This window comes from Amphiura filiformis, chromosome 8 (genome assembly GCF_039555335.1).
Source record: "Amphiura filiformis chromosome 8, Afil_fr2py, whole genome shotgun sequence".
Taxonomy (NCBI): domain Eukaryota; kingdom Metazoa; phylum Echinodermata; class Ophiuroidea; order Amphilepidida; family Amphiuridae; genus Amphiura; species Amphiura filiformis.
Window position 1 is genome coordinate 48,183,896 of NC_092635.1, and position 22,168 is coordinate 48,206,063.

General features: G+C 36.9%; 1 protein-coding gene and 1 pseudogene across 1 annotated transcript in view; both read left to right on the forward strand.

Annotated features, from left to right (window-relative positions):
• LOC140159134 (coatomer subunit epsilon-like) overlaps positions 1-22,168 on the forward strand; it is a 67,832-nt gene that overhangs the window by 36,781 nt on the left and 8,883 nt on the right. Inside the window, exon 10 of the mRNA XM_072182489.1 lies at positions 3,805-3,879. Within this exon, the coding sequence (XP_072038590.1) occupies positions 3,805-3,879 (75 nt within the window). The remainder of the gene's footprint in view (positions 1-3,804; positions 3,880-22,168) is intronic.
• LOC140159746 (U5 spliceosomal RNA) lies at positions 12,165-12,272 on the forward strand (annotated as a pseudogene).

Below are 22,168 nucleotides of genomic sequence, written 5' to 3' on the forward strand. Positions count from 1 at the left end.
TTGTTTTCGTTGTTGAAAGGGATTCGATCATGTTTCACCGTTGTTCATCATCGATTAACGATGATGTGTCTGTGTCGTCTGTGTGGTTTACTTCGCGAGGACACCTAAAGCTAAAGCTAAAACTACCCTCGTGAAGTAAACCACGCAGACAACGCAGACGCATCGTTGTTAATCAGTGATGAACAATGGTGAAACATGATTGAATCCCTAGTTACAGAAAACCTGACTGCTATGGGCTCAGGTGCAACTTTTAAAACGACCCCTTTTCTTACATAATTAACCATTGTGACTGAACGCAATGATGTGTGACGCTATAAATTGGTCCACATGGGTAAAACAAACAGGGCTATATACATATCTTTTTACATTTTTACATTTCGTAAAATATTTTTCGACTTATTTTAAAAAGTATTAGGGGGAACTTAGAAGATGTGTTACCTGTATGCCTTTAAAAGTTATAGGCCTGTAACTCTGAAAAGTTACAGGCCCGGTTGAAATGTTACCAGCCCAAACGTTTTAGAGATTTTAACCGGGAAACTAAGCCGGGACACAAATCAACATATTTGCGTTAATTCCGTCAGTTACATCAAATTGTTGAAAACCAGTATCTCGCTACTACAAATCAAGTATGACAAATACGTTGGTATTAAATATAATGCACAGAATAGAACTTAGGGTGTTCGAAGTGGCGGTTAAACTTTGGAAATGTTTCTTGCAAGATCAAGAATTTTGTTTTTGATTGCAGTTTATTTTATACCGTGCTTTGTAAGTGATTGAATATTACAAAACTAATACTTTGAGCTTTAACATGTTACCGGCCAGCCAGGCCAGCAAACAGACCATGTGTAAGATAATCCTCTCAGGTGGGTGTACATCACATCATTAATTTTAATAGTTTGCTGGGCTTTGCTTGATACTGGCATCATCATTATTTTCCTCCCATTTGATTGGACAAATCAAATTTACATATATATGTGCGGTTTTCTCGCTATTTACTGACAGACCCTAGAAAAAGAGGATCTATGGGTTTCAGCTTGTCATGACAAGTGTTGACATTTTTTAATATTATGCAAAATTCTAGATGCTAAAAAATCATACTTGATGAATGTTGAAGGACATTTTAATGCTTTCTCATTTTTAATGTGAAGTGTTTTCAACCTATTTTTAGAATGCGAAGGTGTGTATGTGACATGGCACATGTTTGAACATGTGTATTTCCTTATTATAGATTTGAAGTGACATAATGTTTTGTAGTGGCTAAAAAGAGATTTGAGTATGCATGTTTAGGAAATTATTAATCTCGGTATAAATTTGCACATTTTGCTTCGGTTTTCATGTTTTTGCACAAATGCCAACTTGTTTTTGAAGAGATTCACGGTGATTCTCGGTATAAATTTGAATATTTTGCTTTGGTTTTCATGTTTTTGCACAAATGTCAACTTATTATTGAAGAGATTCATCGTGATTCTCAGTATAAATTTGAATATTTTGCTTCTGTTTTCATGTTTTTGCACAAATGCCAACTTATTATTGGAGATTCATCATGAATCTCAGTATAAATTTGCATATTTTTTGCTTTTGTTTGCGTGTTTTTGCACAAATGTCAACTTACTTATTATTGAAGAGATTCATCAGGAATTAGATTAAAAAATCTTTATCATAAAATTCCAAGAAAAACACTGACTTGTTTTCCTATGTATGTAGTTTCAACAACCCCATCTGTTGGCTTTCGAAAATTGGAAATGCCAATTTATCCTTTGTTAGAAACAGGAGATAAGAGAATTATTTTTCACTAGTTGTTGTTGCTACTGCTATATTGCTAAGTTGTTTTTATTGTTGTTTAATATTTTGTTCCAAAAGTTATATGACTGATATTTGAATTCCATACAAGGGCTTAAGGTCCGTTCATACTACCACCGCATTTGCGATGCGTTGCTTTGCGATGCGGTGCGATGCCGCACTGCATCGTACTGCAAACTACTGCACTGCGATATCGCAACAAAGTTGAATACATTTTAACTTGGAAATGCGACGAGTTGCGTTGAGTTGCGGCAAAAGTAATCGATATATCGGTATCGCAAAGCAACGCATCGCAAATGCGGTGGTAGTATGAACGAACCTTTAGGCAGCCAGCCATGTAGGGAGTGTTTTACACACCTAAATTTGTAAATACACCCACAGTTTTTGACCACATGGCCTATACTTTATTAGCAGTCAAGTTGGCTCAATCAATAAGGTGTTCGACTATGGTGCAAGAGGTTGTGGGTTCGAACCCTGGCGGTGCCTAGTATGCTCTCGTGGAAAAATTGTCCCCTGGACAAGGAACTTACTGCTAATTTGTCTCGTTGTAACCCGTACAAAACTCGGGGAGCTGATCCTGGTTGCAAAGGTTATTTGTGGAATGATGTGGGGCCGTAGTGGTCAGCGACAACCTGTAAAGTGTGCTGAAGGCGTTGTGCCTGTGCGTAGCGCACTATAAATCATTGTGCCTTTTTTTTTACTTTGTACACAAATCTTAAATTTACACACCCAAGTTTTTGAATTTAAACACCCAAACCTTCAAATCCTGCCTAAGACACTGACCCATATCTCCTATTACACACTGCAGGTATCTACTACTGTTTTGTTTTTACTATCCTCTACTGTGACAGACTATGATATTCCATTTCATTCTTATTCAGTATTAAAAAAATATTATTTTAATAACTACATGTAAACACTGTTTTTTATCAAAAAGTTGCCGTCATGAAAACTCCCCTTCTGAAATGAAAGGATATATTGTTTTGCATATTATGCTCTAGAACACGCTACATACTCGTGCCTCGACAAGCATGTTCCGCATTGACATGGCCATCTACCACGTGATAGACGGCATGCAGAGACCAATGATATTCGGTGCTAATAAGCTAAGCCACTGACTAAGAATTAGTTTTCAGTGTATGCAATATACATACATACATACAAAAGTTTCTTAGGGTGCAATTCGCCAAATCAACATTGCATTTACAAAAATAACATGAGCAAAAATACATAAGCAATAAGAACTAAAAATCAGAACAAGTGTGTTTTAAGAGTTTCTTGAAAGTGTTTGTAGATGAGGCTCCCCTGATGTGTCGTGGTAGACCATCAGGGGTAGCGCGAGCACAAAAAATCAAGGGGTCCAATTTAATTTTTCTGGACCCTTTGGTACGTGCAAAACCAACATTTAAGGGGTCCGATGAGAATTTAAGGAGTCCATCTGTCCGAAATTCTAAACTTCGGAACTTGTCAAATATTCCAGTGAAATTATTAGTGTTGTTGACCTATGGTCATGATGGTGATTCAAAAGATTTACTGATCTTTTTATTTTTTTATTTTTAATTGATGATTTATATCTCCGTGCAACGTGAAATTAAGGAGTCCATACAGTTTTTATCGGACCCTTTGGTCACTTTCAACTTGAGATTTTAGGAGTCCAAAATGGAAAAAATCAAAAAATAAGGAGTCCCTGGACACGCAAACTCCTTAAATGCAACCCCTGTAGACCATTCCATGCTTTGGCAGCAACAACAGGAAACTTGTGTTCTACCGGAAACAGAGTTGAATCTGTCAATTGCAAGACGCGAGGGATCATTTGAAGATCTGAGCGCGCGAGCAGTAACATAATAAGAGAACATTTGAGCACCAGGTGATTGATCATTAAGTGCCATGTATGCACGAAGCAAGATCTTAAAAGTTTTTCTATTACATGTACCATATACTCAGAGCAATTGGCTAACACAATAATAAATAATAATTCTTTTTTCTTTTTTCTTTCTTTCTTAGGTGACCAATCGATATCTCTCCCAACTAAAAGATTCCCATACAAATCACCCATTTATCAAAGACTTTTTATCAAAGGTGAGTTCCATCATCAAATATATATCTTTGTAGTCATCAAGTATTGGTAAGTACACCAGAGACTCTGGGGAGGTGAGCACTGAGCAGGGGCATACCTAGCCCTACTATAGGACTTTTTAAACACACTATATCCGAGAACCGCTAAATTCCGCTAACTGCTCCACCCGATTCTGGGGAATTGGCAGTCACTGGGTTTAGCAGTTCTCTCGAGATAGCCAGGTTTTATGATATAGCATGGTTTTGGATCACCACAGTCAAAAGGCCCTATACTAGTATGGCTAGGGCATACCCAGGACAGGGGGACATGGGGGAAGGGGGCAGAGTGATTCCTAATAGCCCACTAAAACAGGCCATTTTTGCATAAACATGGGGCTACACACTCCCTCCGTAAAACAGGTCTGGACATGCTGATGAAGAGTAATGGTCTAAATGAATATTGACATTGAGCTTATATTTTGCCTGAAATTCCATTAATTCACCTTTGCAATCTACAAGCAATAACCGAATTAACTTCTAACTTGATAGGTTGATAGCGTATGATCAACTGTTGTGTTGAAGAGTTTGTGTCATAATATTTCACAATATTTTATGAATATTAATGACTTCATTTGTATAGTCAATATATTTACAAACCTTTATTATTTACAAACCTTTGTTGTGGGGCACCTTAATTAGGAACTGTGTAATTCTACACTATCAGATTCCTCTTGCTACCGCCCCCTACTGCTGCCCAGCTACTTCAACGGTACTCTAAAGTACCTGTGTTGGTACTCTAAAGTACCTGTGTGGGTACTCTAGAGTAAACACATTGGAATCACACATACAGTACATGCAGTGGTACTGGATTGGTTCTCTAGAATAGCCACACATGTGTACCGTCGGCACCAATAGGAATCTGATATTGCAATTACCAATGATAAAATCATAAAAGGAGCTTAAAAGTTCACAGGGGGGGGGCACTTGGGAAAGGGGTGCTCATTTGGTCAAATATTGTACTTTCACAATTGTAGGTAAGCAAGTCACATTTTATGTTTTCATAACAACTAAAATGTAATGTTTTCATAACAACTTGGTGGGTGAGTACTGTAAAAAATGTTTGTAAAGATCTGTTTCCAAAGGAGTCCTTGGGTATTTGTTATTACTCAAAAGACTCTGTAGGTAGACGAATCACATGAATAACTACTGTCAGTAACATGAAGTGTATTGAATTGGGTTTTTTTTCTGATTTTAATGAAATTTTCTTATGCAGCTACCAATTTCTGAATAAATATGAAATGAATGAGTTTGTTAATTCTTGAAAGAAGTCATTGTATATTGCAATATTGCAGATTGCTTTAAGACCTGCGTGGGTGATGCAACATGTATTTTATCCGCATCAGTTGTTGTGTATGTGAGCTAGGACCAAAGAAGAAAGACATGTGGTTTCATCTTTGCCATTAGTTCATCATCAATTCAATCAAAAAAGCGTAGTAATAAATAAAAACAACCATTTATTCTTTTATTTGCACCTTTTCCATTGCATGGAGTGACAGGGACACGCATGTATGAGCTCCTAGAGATCCTGTTTGTTAACTGCTACCTTAACACCCCTTCCTTGTGTATTAGATAAATATACAATGGATATATCGCCCAGGCTGCTCAAGCTCATAGAGATCCTGTTCGTTAACTGCTACCTCAACACCCCTCCCTTGAGTATTTGATAAATGTATAATGAATATATCGCCCAGGCTGCTGAAGTGTTATTTCCTATATTTTACATTATGTTATTACATTATAGTATATAATATCTTCAATCAAAGTATGACATCCAAATCAGTGTGGGTGTCAAGTGGGAAGGCTAGTACCTTATTCTCTGAAATAAATACCCCCCCCCCCTTTTTCAAAAGTTGGGGCTCGTTTATTAGAAGTGGATTAGCAATGAAAAAAACGCAGGCCAAAACTCGAAAAAATATCACTACTGGCTTGAAATACAACGTGGCAGCGCCATGCAGGGTCGCATATTATACTACAAAATCTGTAAGTGCATTTTCATGCAAGAATGTTATTTATTAGCTAAATATATGAACATAATGCGGCAATGAATTATGTGAAAATTCAAGTTAGGATAGAGTTTGTCCATGAAATTTCACGATCATGACACAACAGTTTTAAGCTTACTTGTCATGCTTAAATGCTACGACATGAAAATTTCTGCACTCTTCATTTCGGTCACTTTTTCTTTGAAAAAGACGGGGGTGTTTACATTAGAGGAGGTGGTGTTAATTAGAATAAATTCATTTTAGATTACTCAGATCTTGATTGCAGGGATTGTTTGATTTAATTGTCTCTCTATCTTGCCCTTGACTCGTAATATCTGATCTCAGTTGGGTTGTTTAGATATGCATCTGCTGATATACTGCCCAACACTCCTTGTTGCTGTATGCAGGTGGAGTAATCCGAGCAGGGTGGGGTGAGTGCACAAGTTATGATTTAGTTTCTTAAGTGTTCATGGAGTTGTTGCTTGAATACTTCTTGGTCAGTTGTTGATGTGATGTGAAAAGGTAATTGGTTCCAGTCGACTATGGTCCTTGGGAAAAAAGAAAACTTGTAGCAGTCTTTCTTCGTAGATATACGGTGGTAGGTGTTGTTTGTGTTGACAAATCTAGATGAGCGTGTGGTCGGGCGTAAGATGGTTCTTGCCGGGATGGATAGGTGACCGTGTAATGCATCATACAGCACATTCAGGCGACGTTCCTTCCTCCTCAAAGAGAGAGGGTCCCACTTTAAGGCAGTGATCATGGATGTAGGACTGCTCAGACGCGTAGCAAGGCGTATAAAGGTGGGGCGCCCAATAGACGGACCCAATATGACACAGAAAATAATGTTAGAAACTTTTGCAAATTGAAGACCCAAATAAAGCGATTTGTTGACCCATTTTAGCACTATTAGTGTTTAAAACTTTAATTTCCAAAAGCCGAAAATTAGTGAAATGAGCGTTCCATGAAGCCTTTCGCGCGAATTTCGTCGACCGCGGGTGCCGTACATTAATTAATGCGTTTCCATCTATCATAAGACCTACTTCCGATCGACCCGACTGCACGGTTTTTTAGGCATGTGCCTACTATCATGACTATGTAACGCGCAATTTAACTTATTTTTCTCCTCCTTTTCTCCCTTTGCTCTTCTCTTTTTCCCCATTTTCCCTTTCTTTTTCTCTTCTCTTCTTTTATTTGCAAAAAAGTGGGGCGCCCCCAGGGACTGCTTGTATACTGGTAGTCATTGAAGACAAATCTGGCTCCCCTGCGTTGAATGGCTTCTAACTGTGTAATCTGATCTTGTGTATATGCAATTATGCATCCCAAACAGCAGCACTGTATTCCAGATGAGGTCTTACGAATGTGGTAAAAGCCCTGGCCTTGAAGAAGATAGGAAGAAGATCAGTTTGATTTAGTTTTAGATAAATAATTGTAATTCTTTTCTCTGCTCAACTGATCTAAGTCCTCCCACCACCACGTTTATTATCTGATCATCTTAATTTCTTCTGTCCTTTTGAATTCCTTTTGACTATCTTAATTTCATCTGATCATCTCAGGGATCGGTCACCCACGTTTGCACAGTATTTTTTGTGGGGGCTGAGAGCACATCAGACATATCAAATTGCATTCTTAATACGAAGAATGTCTTGATGATATCGCGATATAATACACATTTTATGACACATTTTTAAAAATGGATATTTTTGATATTTAACAGTCCTCAAAGTAAAATTTATACACTTAAAGTGTATGTAGCTGGGAGAAAAAGCTGACGATCATTTGAAAATTTTGACTTTTCGTACAATTAGGTCTTTTGGGGAAAAATGAGTACAAAATAATTATTCTAACAATGTTGCTGATTGGTCCAATTGATAATGAAAACTTCTTTTTGGCCAATAGGCAGATAGTTCTCATGGGGATAACACAAGGCAGCTTTTGCATTTTGCATCTGAACTCTGTACTATAATTACCTGTCAAACTTGTAATTTGATCAGCAGGAGATGATGGTGATTTGTCATTGGATTGGGCTCTTCCAGTTGAAATCCATACACCCCCTATGGAAGACATGACCTTAATCTCCCCCCCCACACAGGGAGTGTAGATTTCAAATGGAGTCACCCATTCAGGTAACCCCATTTGAAAATCACACTCCTTGTGTAGAAGATCTTCCATAGGGGTATATGGATTTTAACTAGAATAGTCCATTTGATCATATCATATTTTGCAAGACATGACCTTAATCTCCCACACAGGGAGTGTAGATTTTGAATGGAGTCACCCATTCAAATAATCCCATTTGAAATTCACACTCCCTGTGTGGAAGATTATGGCCATGTCTTCCATAGGGGGTATGGATATCAACTAGAATAGTCCATTTGATCATGAGATTTCATATAGCTGTCAACTTTTAATATATTTCCAATTTTTTGTGCATTGTCTGTATTGGTTTCTGGTAACATGTAGAGATCTATTCTTAGATACAGCAATTGCATTCAAGTCAGACAGCGTCGGAATTGAAATATCTTGTAATGATTCTTTATTAAAAAATTCACTGTTGGGTGACATTTATCACATGTACGGCAAAGTCCTTTTACACTGCCCTATCACTCTTCCAAATTAAAAAGTACTTAGCCGCGCCTGGGTCACAAAATGCTACGCAGCTTGTTCAGGGAACGACACGTAATGATGATGTGATTCAATTAACCAATCAGAACCCCAATTCAGTATTTACACTGTAAACAGCGCCAAATCGGCAGGGTGTGAGGACCTTGCCAAATAGTTTAGCTGACTATTTTGTTTGATTTGTTCGGGTTTTGACAACCCTGGATAACCCAAGAAAGCCTCTATTGAAGCTTATTTCTATTGGGGTCCATTTGAGCACCGGGACGAGTTGGGAACAGTCAGGGGTTAGCACCCTACTCTTTTCGAAACTGACTGCGAGATACATGTACAGGTATAGCTCTCTGTACACGGGACCGACGGCTTAACGTCCCCTCCAAAGGACGGAGTGCTTTCATGATTCATTTACCCAATTCTAAATGAATCATGGGGAGAGCGGATGTCTGAATTTAATCTACAGATGTTGCCAATTAAAGGAGTATTTCGTGATCCTAGCATCCTCTTTTTATGACATTTTTCAGTACATATCCACGAAAAAGCATATTCCCAAAATTTCAGTTGATTCCGATTTTATGCGTATGCGAGTTATGCATGATTATGTGTATTACACTACTCCATAGACAATACGTTGTAATTTCGTTCTGGTGCACCAGAACGAAATTCAAATTTCATGATATCTTTGCTAAACGAATTAATCTGCAAGAGATATTTTGTACATAAACATTATGTAGCCAGAGTATTCCAGTGATATAAAAATCTCAACTTTTTTTGAGAAAAGTGGGGAGATGAGGCTGTGGATCACGAAATGCCCTTTTAATTTCAGACATTTTTTTCCAAGTCAATATCCCAGCAAATCTCCACTGCCGGGAATTGAACCTGGGACCTCATGCACTAAAGGCAAGTACCCTAACCATAAGACCATGTTCTCCCTCTGAGTCAGGGAATGTTCCTAGCCCTCTCCCTTGTGCATACCTTAGTAAAATGGATGTATACTAGAGTTATGCACAGAGTTGTGCCTTGCTAGTTGAGAGAATGTCACCCAAAGGGGGTTACGGTTTTATTTCAGTTTCTATCCAATTTGGCTGCTGTCGGTACAGAAAATTGAAATGGAAGAAATGCATTGTGGGAAGTGTAAGAGATTGATTTGCATGAAATGAATAAAAAAGTGAATGTGAGCAAGAACTTAAACAAAGCTACGACTTGTCCAAGGTCTTAGCAATGAATTTCTGCAATGCTATTGGATTCATTGTTGCAATACTAAGATCCCTTACCTAAAAAACTAGCATTCCCTAGGCACTCACTAGGCATTCCATTGAATGGTAAAGAACCGGTAATGAATGCCTAAATGGTGAATGCCTCCAATACTATAACATTGAGTTAATAGGCGGTTGTTAGCACTCAACCGCCTGTTTGCTAGCCCTCGACCGCTTGTAGCGGTTCATAAGTGGTTCATAAGCCCTCCTCAGAGGCGAAATATGAAAATGAGCTTGGCACTCGAGGGCTTGGCGAATACCTACAGAATGCCAAATAGGCATTCATGTTTGGTAAGGGAGCTTTATGAAACACATACAAAGTTTATTGATAGAAATCAGTGGGATATCAACAGGAAATAATGAGATTTTAAAAAGCTTTTAGCGAGGAAGCTGTACTTCATTGTTGCATCCTCTTTGATTTTACCAATGATATGATATCAATCATAGGTATTACTGTGTATAAAGACAGAAAAAAAGTAAAAACAATATATACATAGAGGGCAAGTACATGTATGATGATATTATCCAATCCACTCGCATCTAGAGGGCAAGTACATATGCTGATTGTGGTTCAATATGTGTGGTAGCTTCTATAGACCATTCCTATATTTGGCACTTTCCTGCCTTTGAAGTTTGATGGCCCATCTAAATGAAACATCTCTCCAGTTAGACCTATATAAATATTCTACTGGGGTAATGAGTCAAAATTTGAGCCCATCTAAATGAATCATATCTCTGGTACCAAAATCTCAGTTTTGATGAGACAAAATGGGGGAATATGGCTATCCATTGGGTCACACACCAGTTGAAATACATACCCCCCTATGGAAGACATGACCTTAATTTTCCACACAGGGAGTGTGAATTTCAAATGGGGTTACCTGAATGGTTGACTCCATTTAAAATCTACACCCCTTGTGTGGGTCTGTGGGAGATTTCAACAGAAATAGCCCATTTTGTTGTTGTTTGATTGCTGTTAGCTGCTATACTCTTCACTGAGAAAGAATTGTAAAATTTTTATGAAAATCTCATTATGGGTTTGGGCGAATTGTAGATCTGGAGCTTTGGCTGCTCAAGCCAAAGTTCGGGGGTTCAAGTCCCCGCACAGGCAGGTATGTCCAGATTTTTTTTCTGTGGTTTATCTGCTTATGCATGTTACATTTTCATTGTAATCTTATTTGGAGGTTAGTAACTATTTTCAATTATATACCTCATATGTACATGTAGATTCCTGTCATCTGATTGGTTGAAAGTGTTGTCATTGAATTAACTATGCCCGCAAAATGAACTATGTACCGGTCATGGAAATGAACTATGGACCGGTCACGTGCATCCTGATCAAACTGCGCAATCACAACACCCACGTATCCATTCGGTATATAAAACAAATATTGACTGCTTTATATTCGGGACATGGTTAAGATTATATAGGCCCGCGGTGATCTCAAAACCATGCCCATCATAGCAGTCAATATTTGTATACTATTGCGATTTGGTCGTTCACAGCATCCTGCGAATGGTAGTGAGCCTTGGCAAAAATTGCATTGATCATTTCATATGAGCTTGTAGAAGGATTCAAATATCACAGATATACTTTTGTAGGTCCTGTGGTTCTTGAGTTATGTTGTAAAGAGGGTTGAAACCATATCACCTTTGTAAAACGTACATAACTCATTAACAACAATAAATCAAGCAAGTTTTCAAAGTATATGATTTGTAGGCTGCACTTCTGCAAAACATCAAGGTGTTATTTTGATATATTGATTTAGATAATGAAAATAGATCTTGTTGGCTGCCTCGACCAACAATACTTAGTCAAATTGTGCTACTGTGTGTGGTTCAAATTTCCTCTTAATCTAGAGATATTCCTTTAAAATCACTTAGTACTTTCAATGGTGGGTCCCAGATATTGCTTTGGTTGGCCCTTGATTTTCTGCAAAGTCACACAGATTTAACCCATTTTGTCTATTTTGGGCTGCACAAAATATTCCTTTAAAATCAATCTGTAGTTTCAGCGGTGTGTCTAGGTTATTGCTTTTTGATCTTCGGCAAAACTAGCCCATTTTGGTCGATTTTGAGGCATACACCAGCCAGCTTCTCATTGATCAGCGCCCACAATGGACTATTCTAGTTGTAATTTGCACTCCATTTGAAATTCACATTCCCGGTGTGGAAGATGGAAGGTCATAGGGGGGTATGGATTTCAACAGGAATAGCCCAGTACGTGGGTAGTATGCTAGCCTTGGCACACCCTTGCCTATAATAAGAGAATATATACAATTTTCTTTGTTTTATGTCAAAGTAGTAACTTTTGACTTTATGCAGTAATGACTGGGAGTAAAATGAATTGATTTTAAATTAGAATGCTATTTCGGAGCATTAGAAATATATATTTATAAACTCTGGTTTCTCTGCAATTTTCAAGCATAAATCTTTCGCCTTTTATTAAAGATTTCCATGCAGAGGAACAAATAGAGAGGAAAAAAAGAAATATATATTTATATCTCTTAACCCTCTCCGCATCACAGACGTCGACTCCTGCGGCCCTGATTTGGTAAAACGATCTAACTTGAAATTTGGACATTTTGAGATAAATCCATATCTTGGGTAATGTACGGGCGCTCTTTCCATTGGTGACATCCTCAAATCACCACTATGCCACCAAATAATGAGATTTGTATATTTTCTAAGACATTAGATCTGTTTAATAATTTATTTTATTCAAAAAGATAAACGTCAAGTGTTCAAACTTAAAAGCTCTTTTTCTCGAAACAGCGATTTTAATTTTAAGTTAGATCATTTTACCAAATCAGGGCCGCAGACGACAAATTAAAAAAAAAATTCAAATTTTAAAAATTTCAGAATTGTAAATTTTCATGACCATATTTGGAATTGGCATGAAAAATACATAAAAACGAGTACAAACAAGCCTAGTATTGGTTCAGTGGTTCACCCAAAGTGATATTTTGAGAAAATATCTCAAAAACTTTTGACTTTTTATGTTGAAGCCTATGGCTAGCACACAGAACAATCAATTAATACTTTTCATTGGCATGCCCTTGATTTTCTGTAAAGGTAATCTATTTTAGAGCAACTTGAAGCTCCTTATCCCTTCCATAATATATGTTCTTCCAGTTGAAATCCATACACCCCTATGGAAAACATGACCGTAATCTTGGTTTAATCTCCCATACAGGGAGTGTTAACTGCAAATTATGGGATTACCTGGATGGTTGATCCCATTTGCAATCTATATCCCTTAAAGTCATGTCTTATGGGGTATAATGATTTTGAGTAGAATAGCCCATTTTAGGGCAACCTGGAGCTCCTTATCCCTCCCACAATATGCTCTTTCAGTTGAAATCCACACACCCTGGAAAACATGACCTTAATCTCCCACACAGGGAGTGTTAACTGCAAATTATGGGATTACCTGGATGGTTGATCCCATTTGCAATCTATATCCCTTGTGTGGGAGATTAAAGTCATGTCTTCCGTACCAGGGTATAATGATTTTGAGTGGAATAGCCCATTTTAGGGCAACCTGTAGCTCCTTATCCCTCCCACAATATGCTCTTTCAGTTGAAATCCACACACCTGGCCCTCTGGAAAACATGACCTTAATCTCCCACACAGGGATGTTAACTGCAAATTATGGGATTACTGGGCCTGGATGAGTGACTCCATTTGCAATCTACATCCCCTGTGTGGGAGATTAAAGTCATGTCTTCCATAGGGGGTATAATAATGATTTTGACTGGAATAGCCCATTTTAGAGCAACCTGGAGCTCCTTATCCCTCCCACAATAAGCCAGCCTTGGCATGCCCCTTGGCTTTAATATCAAAGCAGTAACCGATTGACATTTCGCAGTATAACTTTGGTTTTTTATGAATTGATTTTTTATTAGGAAAAGCATTAGACTTGAAAAACGCAGGTGATGTGATCATGTGAATTCCATTATATTTTCTACTTTCTTTGAGACTGAATTTAATTTTGCAAAAAAAAAATATTGACAAGTATTGAAAAAGAAGCAGAATTTTTGCAGAGTCATGTATTTACATATATTTTTACTACATCGCATCATTTATGTATATTTTTTCACAGATAAGAGTACCATACCCTGGGCAAAGATATGGCACTATTTAGATGCATTAGGCTTACGTGTCAGATTCATAGCCAAAATGTCAACGTAATATTTGCTTGAACAAAGTAATAATTCAATTTATTGCAAAGAAAAGGCATGGGCATGGAAATTTTCAATGTGGATTTATACATGTTGATTGTTGAAGGAAAATGCAGTCCTTGATAACAGGAAATGAAAGGTTAAATGATTTTAATTTTCCAAAACTGCCATTGATGATTGAGTGCTTTTCATGCGAAGTAAAGTGAAAATAAAATGTTCTAGCCAATTTTCACTAAAAACTGAAATTTACATTAAGTGGTGTTTTAAGCGTGGTCTTGTCCCTGGAATTGTGGAAGTTTTTTTGGCCTCGTAACTGCTAAATTAGTGGTCTAAAGTATATAAAGGTATACATAATTTAGAATGGCATAGACTTGAATGATGAATTCAGTTGCGAGGTCAAATTTAGGCAAAATGCTGATTTTTGGAGAAAATATCCCCAAAAATCTTCTGAAAAGTTTTGTGCATTGATTCTTCGGGAATATGTTTTTTTCTTTGTTGTTTTGTTTCTTTTCCTTTTTTTCTTTTAATGTTATTTTTTCATTTAAAAGCATAAAAAACGATGACAGTAAATATGCCTGTTCACCACATTATCCCTAACCGTACCAAACGTCAATAACCTTAATTCAGAAAGTGTAGGCACAAGTAGGTATCTAGTGATGCTATTGCGTCATCATGGGAACAGTCATATGGCGACATAAAGCTTGGCCGGGCAAGCTACACCCCTGTGGCAAGGTAGGCCAGTGCACGGGCATGGCACCTGAGGGGTCAGGGATTCAAAACCGCACGGTCTGAGAAAAAAAAAAAGTTTTCTCTTCTTCGTTTTTTCTTCCTTCTTTCCTTCCCCTCGCCAAAAAGCAACTGGGACGTTAGGGTTATTGGACATATTGAAGGAGCAGCGTGGCACACTGGTTAAGGTTTTTGCCTTTGTTGCGAGAGGTCATCCCAAGTTCAAAATCTCCTCAGGATCACACAAAATTAACAAATTAAATCACATAGTGTCTCCCCTTGGCTCATATGCAGAAGGAAGGGCAGGTAGGCCAAGGACAGGTGAGAACTCTGGCACCAGGAATTGGTCCTAAAGACTAGAGGAAGAACTTGTGACATTTCTTAAATGGTTAAAGCATATAAAAAGATCAATACCTCATGTGACCCTTGACCGTAATAACTAAATTTGCCCAAGGGTGCCTTTTGGCACCCAGAGATTTTGACTAGATCTGCACATCCCTGGTTGTTACTGATAAAAATTATATTACAGTGTAGTACACAACTTTGCGGCCGTACAGCCATTTTCCCGGGGGTCACTCCCATTGTGGCCTGTACTGACACCATCCGCGATAATCAACTTTTGAAAAGCACCCTAAACAAGGATTTAACCCTTGGCTAAAACGATACCCTAAACAAGTGTTTTCACACCCTAAACAGGGATTTTATTCCTTGCATCAATTTTCATACCCTAAATTTCATTTCCGCGTATTAGCAATTGCAATTGTGCTACCCTTTTTTCCAATATTTCATGTTTTTGACACCCTAAACACGATACATGCCTATCGTGCCTACCCACGAAAAAATACCCTTTTTACGCATTTTTATTATCGCGGATGGTGTACAGGCCACAATGGGAGTGACCCCCGGGCCATTTTCCCTGACTGCTGTGAGCTTGTTTATATCGTGGGCAGACATGTGATATTATAGTAGCAGCAAATAAATATAAAGCCCTTTGAAGATAACTTGATCTTTATAAAGGCAGTATATAGAAATCCCTGCATGATTTATTTATAAAAGGCACCTTGACTGATTTATTTATATAACAAGTACCTTTACTGACATCAAGCATCATGTAAGCTGACTTCTTGAAAGTACATCAATAAAAAACAAGACACAATAATTATTTCTTTGCATAATGGATATAATAGACTTGAATTTAATGAATATTGATTAAAAGTCACGTCTTTGATCAAAGCAAAATTGCCTACATTGTAGAAACACATGTATACCCTCGTGGTCAGGTGCGACTAGCACTAATCTTGTTGATAACTTCTTGAAATTGTATCAAAAGAAAACGAGACAAACTGTGTTGCATAATGGATACAATGGACTTGAATCTGAATGAATATTAATTAAAAGTTTGTGGTCTTTGATCTTTGTAGCAAAAATTGTACACATGTATTTCCTCGTGTTCAGGTGCGACTAGCACTAATCTTGTTGAAAATCTAGACAAACTATTTCATTGCATAATGGATACAATGGACTTGAATCTGAATGAATATTAATTAAAAGTTTGTGGTCTTTGATCTTTGTAGCAAAAATTGTACACATGTATTTCCTCGTGTTCAGGTGCGACTAGCACTAATCTTGTTGAAAACGAGACAAACTATTTCATTGCATAATGGATACAATGGACTTGAATCTGAATGAATATTAATTAAAAGTTTGTGGTCTTTGATCTTTGTAGCAAAAATTGTACACATGTATTTCCTCGTGTTCAGGTGCGACTAGCACTAATCTTGTTGAAAACGAGACAAACTATTTCATTGCATAATGGATACAATGGACTTGAATCTGAATGAATATTAATTAAAAGTTTGCCGTCTTTGATCTTTGTAGCAAAAATAGCATGTATACACATGTATTTCCTCATGTTCAGTGTGAATAGCACTAATCTTATTAAAATGACTTCTTGAAATTGTATCAAAAGAAAACTAGACAAAATATTTCATTGCATATTGGATACAGTGGACTTGAATTTGAATGAATATTAATTAAAAATCCGTCAACTTTGATCGTAGCAAATTGCCTGCACGTGCATTTCCTCGTGATCAGATGCGACTAGCACTATTTCTGCATGATTTTTCCCGATTTTTGGACCTTGTGTGGCCAAAATGTACACAATTGATTGCATTTCCTTATGTTCAGGTGTGAATAGCACTAATCTTTTTATTGACTTCTTGAAATTGCATCAGAAGAAAACAAGACAAAATATTGAATTGCATATAATGGATAAAATAGATTGAATTTGAATGAATATTAATTAAAAGTCAGTCGTCTTTGATCTTTGTAGCAAAAATTGCCAGCATGACGTGTATTTCCTCGTGTTCAGGTGTGAATAGCACTAATCTTGTTGATGACTTCTTGAAATTGTATCAAGAGAAAACAAGACAAAATATTGAATTGCATAATGGATAAAATAGATTGAATTTGAATGAATATTAATTAGAAGTCAGTCGTCTTTGATCTTTGTAGCAAAAATTGCCAGCACGTGTATTTCCTCGTGGTCAGGTGCGAGTGCGACTAGCACTAATCTTATTGATGACTTCTTGAAATTGTATCAAGAGAAAACAAGACAAAATATTGAATTGCATAATCGATAAAATAGATTGAATTTGAATGAATATTATAGGAAATTGCCTGCACGTGCATTTCCTCGTGATCAGATGTGACTAGCACTATTTTTCCCAATTTTTGGATCTTTTGTGGCCAAAATGTACACAATTGATTTTCAGCCCATTTTGGGGGATTTGAGCCCAATTTCACACTGTTTTTCAGGATTTTCTATTACTTTCAGGATAATTCACAAGCTTTGAATCAAACCCCTGTAATCTTGTTAACAACAAAAACAAGTTCAATAGAAAATTAATGCAACCCTGATTGGTGCATGTTTTTTAAAATTTGCTTTATTTCCGCTTTGCAGCTATTTTTGCCAATCTCTAAAGAGCCTCTTATATCTGTCCTTTGTACCAACTTATAAACCAGCTGTAATTATGATTAATATCTCATTAATATCAGTGTCATAAATTATATAATAAGGTGATAAAGTAATCAAACCTTTACTATAATATTTTATATCTGGCTGATATTGTATGTGGCAAATTATAAAATGCACCACCCCCTCATTACAATATATGAAGTCACATTTATCAGCAATAGAGAGATTTTTGGCCTATAAAATATGCATTATGTAAAACTTGGAGGTTAAGGATATGGATTGTTTTCAAACTTACCAGGGCCTCAGATTCGAAGAGAATCACAGAATCGATTCTCGTAATGATTCTCGTAACATCTGTTGTGAGAATCAATTTCTTTCACTGAATCATGCAGTAAGTGAAGGGACTCAGATGGTTTTTGATTCTCGCAAACTGGCAGAAATCTAGGCCCTGCTTACGTACAATGTCAAATATCGTTCCCTTTATGCATCCATGTAAAAAAAAGGAGAGCATTTTCAGCGTAAATGTGAATAATTAACACAGTTAGCAAACCAATACATTGGTACGAGCGAATTGCATATATGCGATGGTATGCCATATTAAACTTCATTTGAAAGTTAAATTTGAGAAGAAACAGTGATTTTATGTCAATATATAGTTCACTTTATACAAGTTAAAGGAGTATTAGTCCGGGTATCAGTAAGCTATTATTATTATAAGGTGCCTCAGTGCATTTTACAACAATGAATAAAAGCAATATACAAGCACAAAAATTCAAAGTAATCCTTACTCACTAGTCTCTCGATCATAACCCCAATCATAACCTTAACTACCTCCACTTGGGTGTCGACTGTTGACGATAAGTTTCAAATTTTTTTTTTCAAAAGTCAAGTATTTCAAATTTGAAGATATTTGTGCTAAACGAAATAATCTGCGATAATTTTTTTTGTATATTAAACATTATGTAGCTAGAGGTTTCCAGTGGTATAAAAATCTCAACTTTTTTTGAGAAAAGTGGGGGATGAGGCTGTGGATCACAAAATGCCCTTTTAATTAAACATGATTTTTTCTTCAAGCGGGACAGATTGTTTTATTATATAGTAGTAGAGTAGATCAGTATATAGTGAACCTTTAGTTTGTACCCAAATTAACTGATTGCAATTATCATCAAGTCGGTGATTTATATTGCCTTGGAATATTATCAATCATTAGCTATTGAAGATAACTGTCAATTTCTTCTTTCACCAGGCCACATGGAGTAAAGTGCAACTGTTGATAACAAATGGGTTGGAAAATGATGTAAATACCATTTGAGTTGCATGACTATTTCACTATATTCGTAGTCGGGATTATTATAGTTTGATCAGCTCGTAATCGGCAGGCCTTATAATATCGCGGATTAATATCAATATTTTACTTTGAGAATTGTCTTGTGACATCTTGCAAGATGCATCACAAATTATTCAAGTCCTATACTTTGTCTACTTTTTTTAACATGCACAATATAGATCAAAAAGGTCAACTATATCAGTCGATCTTAACGTGGGTCTACTTTTCGGCGTAGTAGCTAGTAGTAAACGCCTAACAATTCCCACCGATTACAAGCTGATCAAACTATAGCTGTAGTGAGAAGCATTTGCCACCCCAAATTTGGGCTTTGTCCACTTCATTTGACTATAAATGTTATGTAACAAGAACTATCTTTAAAAAAGACAATGCCATAGATTTTATTTCATATTTACCAGGTCAAATAGGGTACACTGTTCAATTCTATATGCAAGTATAAATTATGCCCATATCATAGCCCTATTTGTCATTCAATTTCCCTGTTGAAAGGACAAGATTGATGTTTTGTACATCAATGATTTCGTCAATAACATTATCAATAATTGAATAATTTACATATAAAAAGATTATGAGAAAACTTACCATCAATATGATAATGGCCTTGACTGTTTGCTACCATAGATGTGATAATATTAATTCAATCTGTGTTTTCGTGTTAGGCCAATAGTAATGTGCTTCTTAGTCTGGTTTGCTGTTTTAGATCTTGTATGCAGTATACTTCATATAGAAGCTACAAATTAGATTCAGAATTTATTTTCCCTTTGTTTCCTTTAAACTGCACCCCTTGTGAAATTAAAGTTTGTTCCGCCTATAATATGCAAAGATTACTTGGGTTTTTATTACTGCGTGCATCAATTAAGTCCCAACTCACATTCGCGTAAATTCACATAATAGTGCCCTACTCTGTTATGCATTAAGGTCCGCTCATACTATGCCACAATTGCTGTGCGGTATGTTGCTGCACTGCATCAAACTGCAAAATACTGCATTGCACTGCATTACACTACAAAATACATTTTAACTTGAAAATGCGACGAGTTGAGTTGAGTTGCAGCAAAAACTAATGAATATATCGGCACCGCACCGCAAAGCAATTGCGGCGTAGTATGAACGGACCATTACGCAAATGCACAACTAGCGCAAGTGCTGCGTGCCATTCTATATCAATACATTATGTTAGGATTATGTTATGTTATGTTATTTTTCTTTATCCTTAGTGCAGTACCCAGATGCGTACCCCGATTTGGGGGTGCAGGGGGACAACTTGCTCCCCCTCCACTTTAATTATTGCATTTGACTTTAAATGTTATGTAAAAATTAGTATGAAAATGATAATGGCCTTGACTGTTTGCTATCATAGATGTGATGATATTAATTCAATCTGTGGTTACTTGTTAGGCCAATAGTAATGTGCTTCTTAGTCTGGTTTGCTGTCTTATATCTTGTATTCAGTAGACTTCATATAGAAGCTACAAGTTACATTCAGAATTAGGTATTTATTTTCCCTTTGATTCCTTTGTTTGCTTCAAACTGCACCGCTTGTGAAATCAAAGTTTGTTCCGTTTATAATAGGCGAAGATTATTCATTTTTGTTTCTGCGCAAGTCAATAAAGTCTCAACTCACATTTGCATCAATTCAAATAATAGTGCGCCACTCCGTCACATATTAAGGTCCGCTCACACTATGCGGCAATTGCTTTGTGGTACGGTGCGTTGCATTACTGCAAAATACTGCATAGACTTCTCCGTAGTCCACTTAGCCCACATTTAAGCATAAAACGCTGATTTGTATTAATTTGTGTGCAATTGATAGATTTTCACATCTGATATTTTCAGTCACCGTACTCCCTCTGTTTGTTAGCTTCCCAAGTGGACTACTTACTTTGACTTGCGGTTAACATTTTTAACACAGGACTCTGTGGAGAGTTAGGCCAATTTCTGGCCTAACTAAAATTGGCCATGATGTAATGCATCTTTAAATGGATCTGGCTTGTGATTGGTTGCCCAGATCTCGCTATGGTTTAAATCCTCTGGGCACGTACCATTACCATTAACTACATCGTACACAGCAATCTATGGAATTTGCGGCATGGACGTACATTTAGCGCCTCTTACTACCATGCTTGGTATTTGCGGTTAAATTGGATTGATAAACAAGTATGATTGACAGTGTGTTTTAGAGACCAAAGTCCGGGGGTAAAGTTCTGCTTAAAAGTCAAAGTACATAGTCGGATTTTTTACTCGGGCTTTTGCGATCAATAAACTGGTAGGTAGATTCCAAAATCAGAATTGTTCAATATTAAGTGAGCAATGCAAGATGTTGCATTCAATATAACTTTTATTGTCACTAATCATCTAATTATTTTTTATTTTTTTTTATTTTTTAGGTTTTTTATTACAAACTCTAATGGTGACCCGCAGGTCAAATTGCTAGAATTGTACATTAAACACACCTAAACAGACACAATGCAATTTACAGGCAGCAGCTTAATCAGCGCCAATATTGCAACATTGAAACAAACAATTATACAAATATCCAATCCAACCCAACCACATCCCCCAGTAGGCAATGAGGATAAAGTGCCTTGCCCAAGGACACAACACGTTGGCACGAGCGGGGCTCGAACTCACAACCTCTGTATCATGAGTCGGGCGCCTTATCCACTCGGCCACACGTGCTCCGATTATATAAACTCTTTATGACCATTTTACTATTGAACAATTTAATTCTAATAAACATCAGTATAATTTTGAGTTCAACGGAATGCGTTCATCATGATTAATAATGAACATTTTTTTTAAATCAAAATTCGACTATGGCATAGTCTAAATACTGCATTGCGGTTTCGCAATGAAGTTTTAAAATACATTTTAACTTGGAAATATGACGAGTTGCGTTGAGTTGTGGTGAAAAGTAATCAATATATCGGCACCGAACCACAAAGCAATTGCAGCATAGTATGAGCAGACCTTTACGCAATGCACAACTAGCGTAAGTGCTGCGCGCCATTCTATATCGATGCACTGTGTTATGAGTCTTATTTTACCATTGTATATGATAATGGCCTTAACTGTTTGCTACCATAGATGTGATGATATTAATTCAATCCTTGGTTATGTGTTAGGCCAATAGTAATGTGCTTCTTAGTCTGGTTTGCTGTCTTATATCT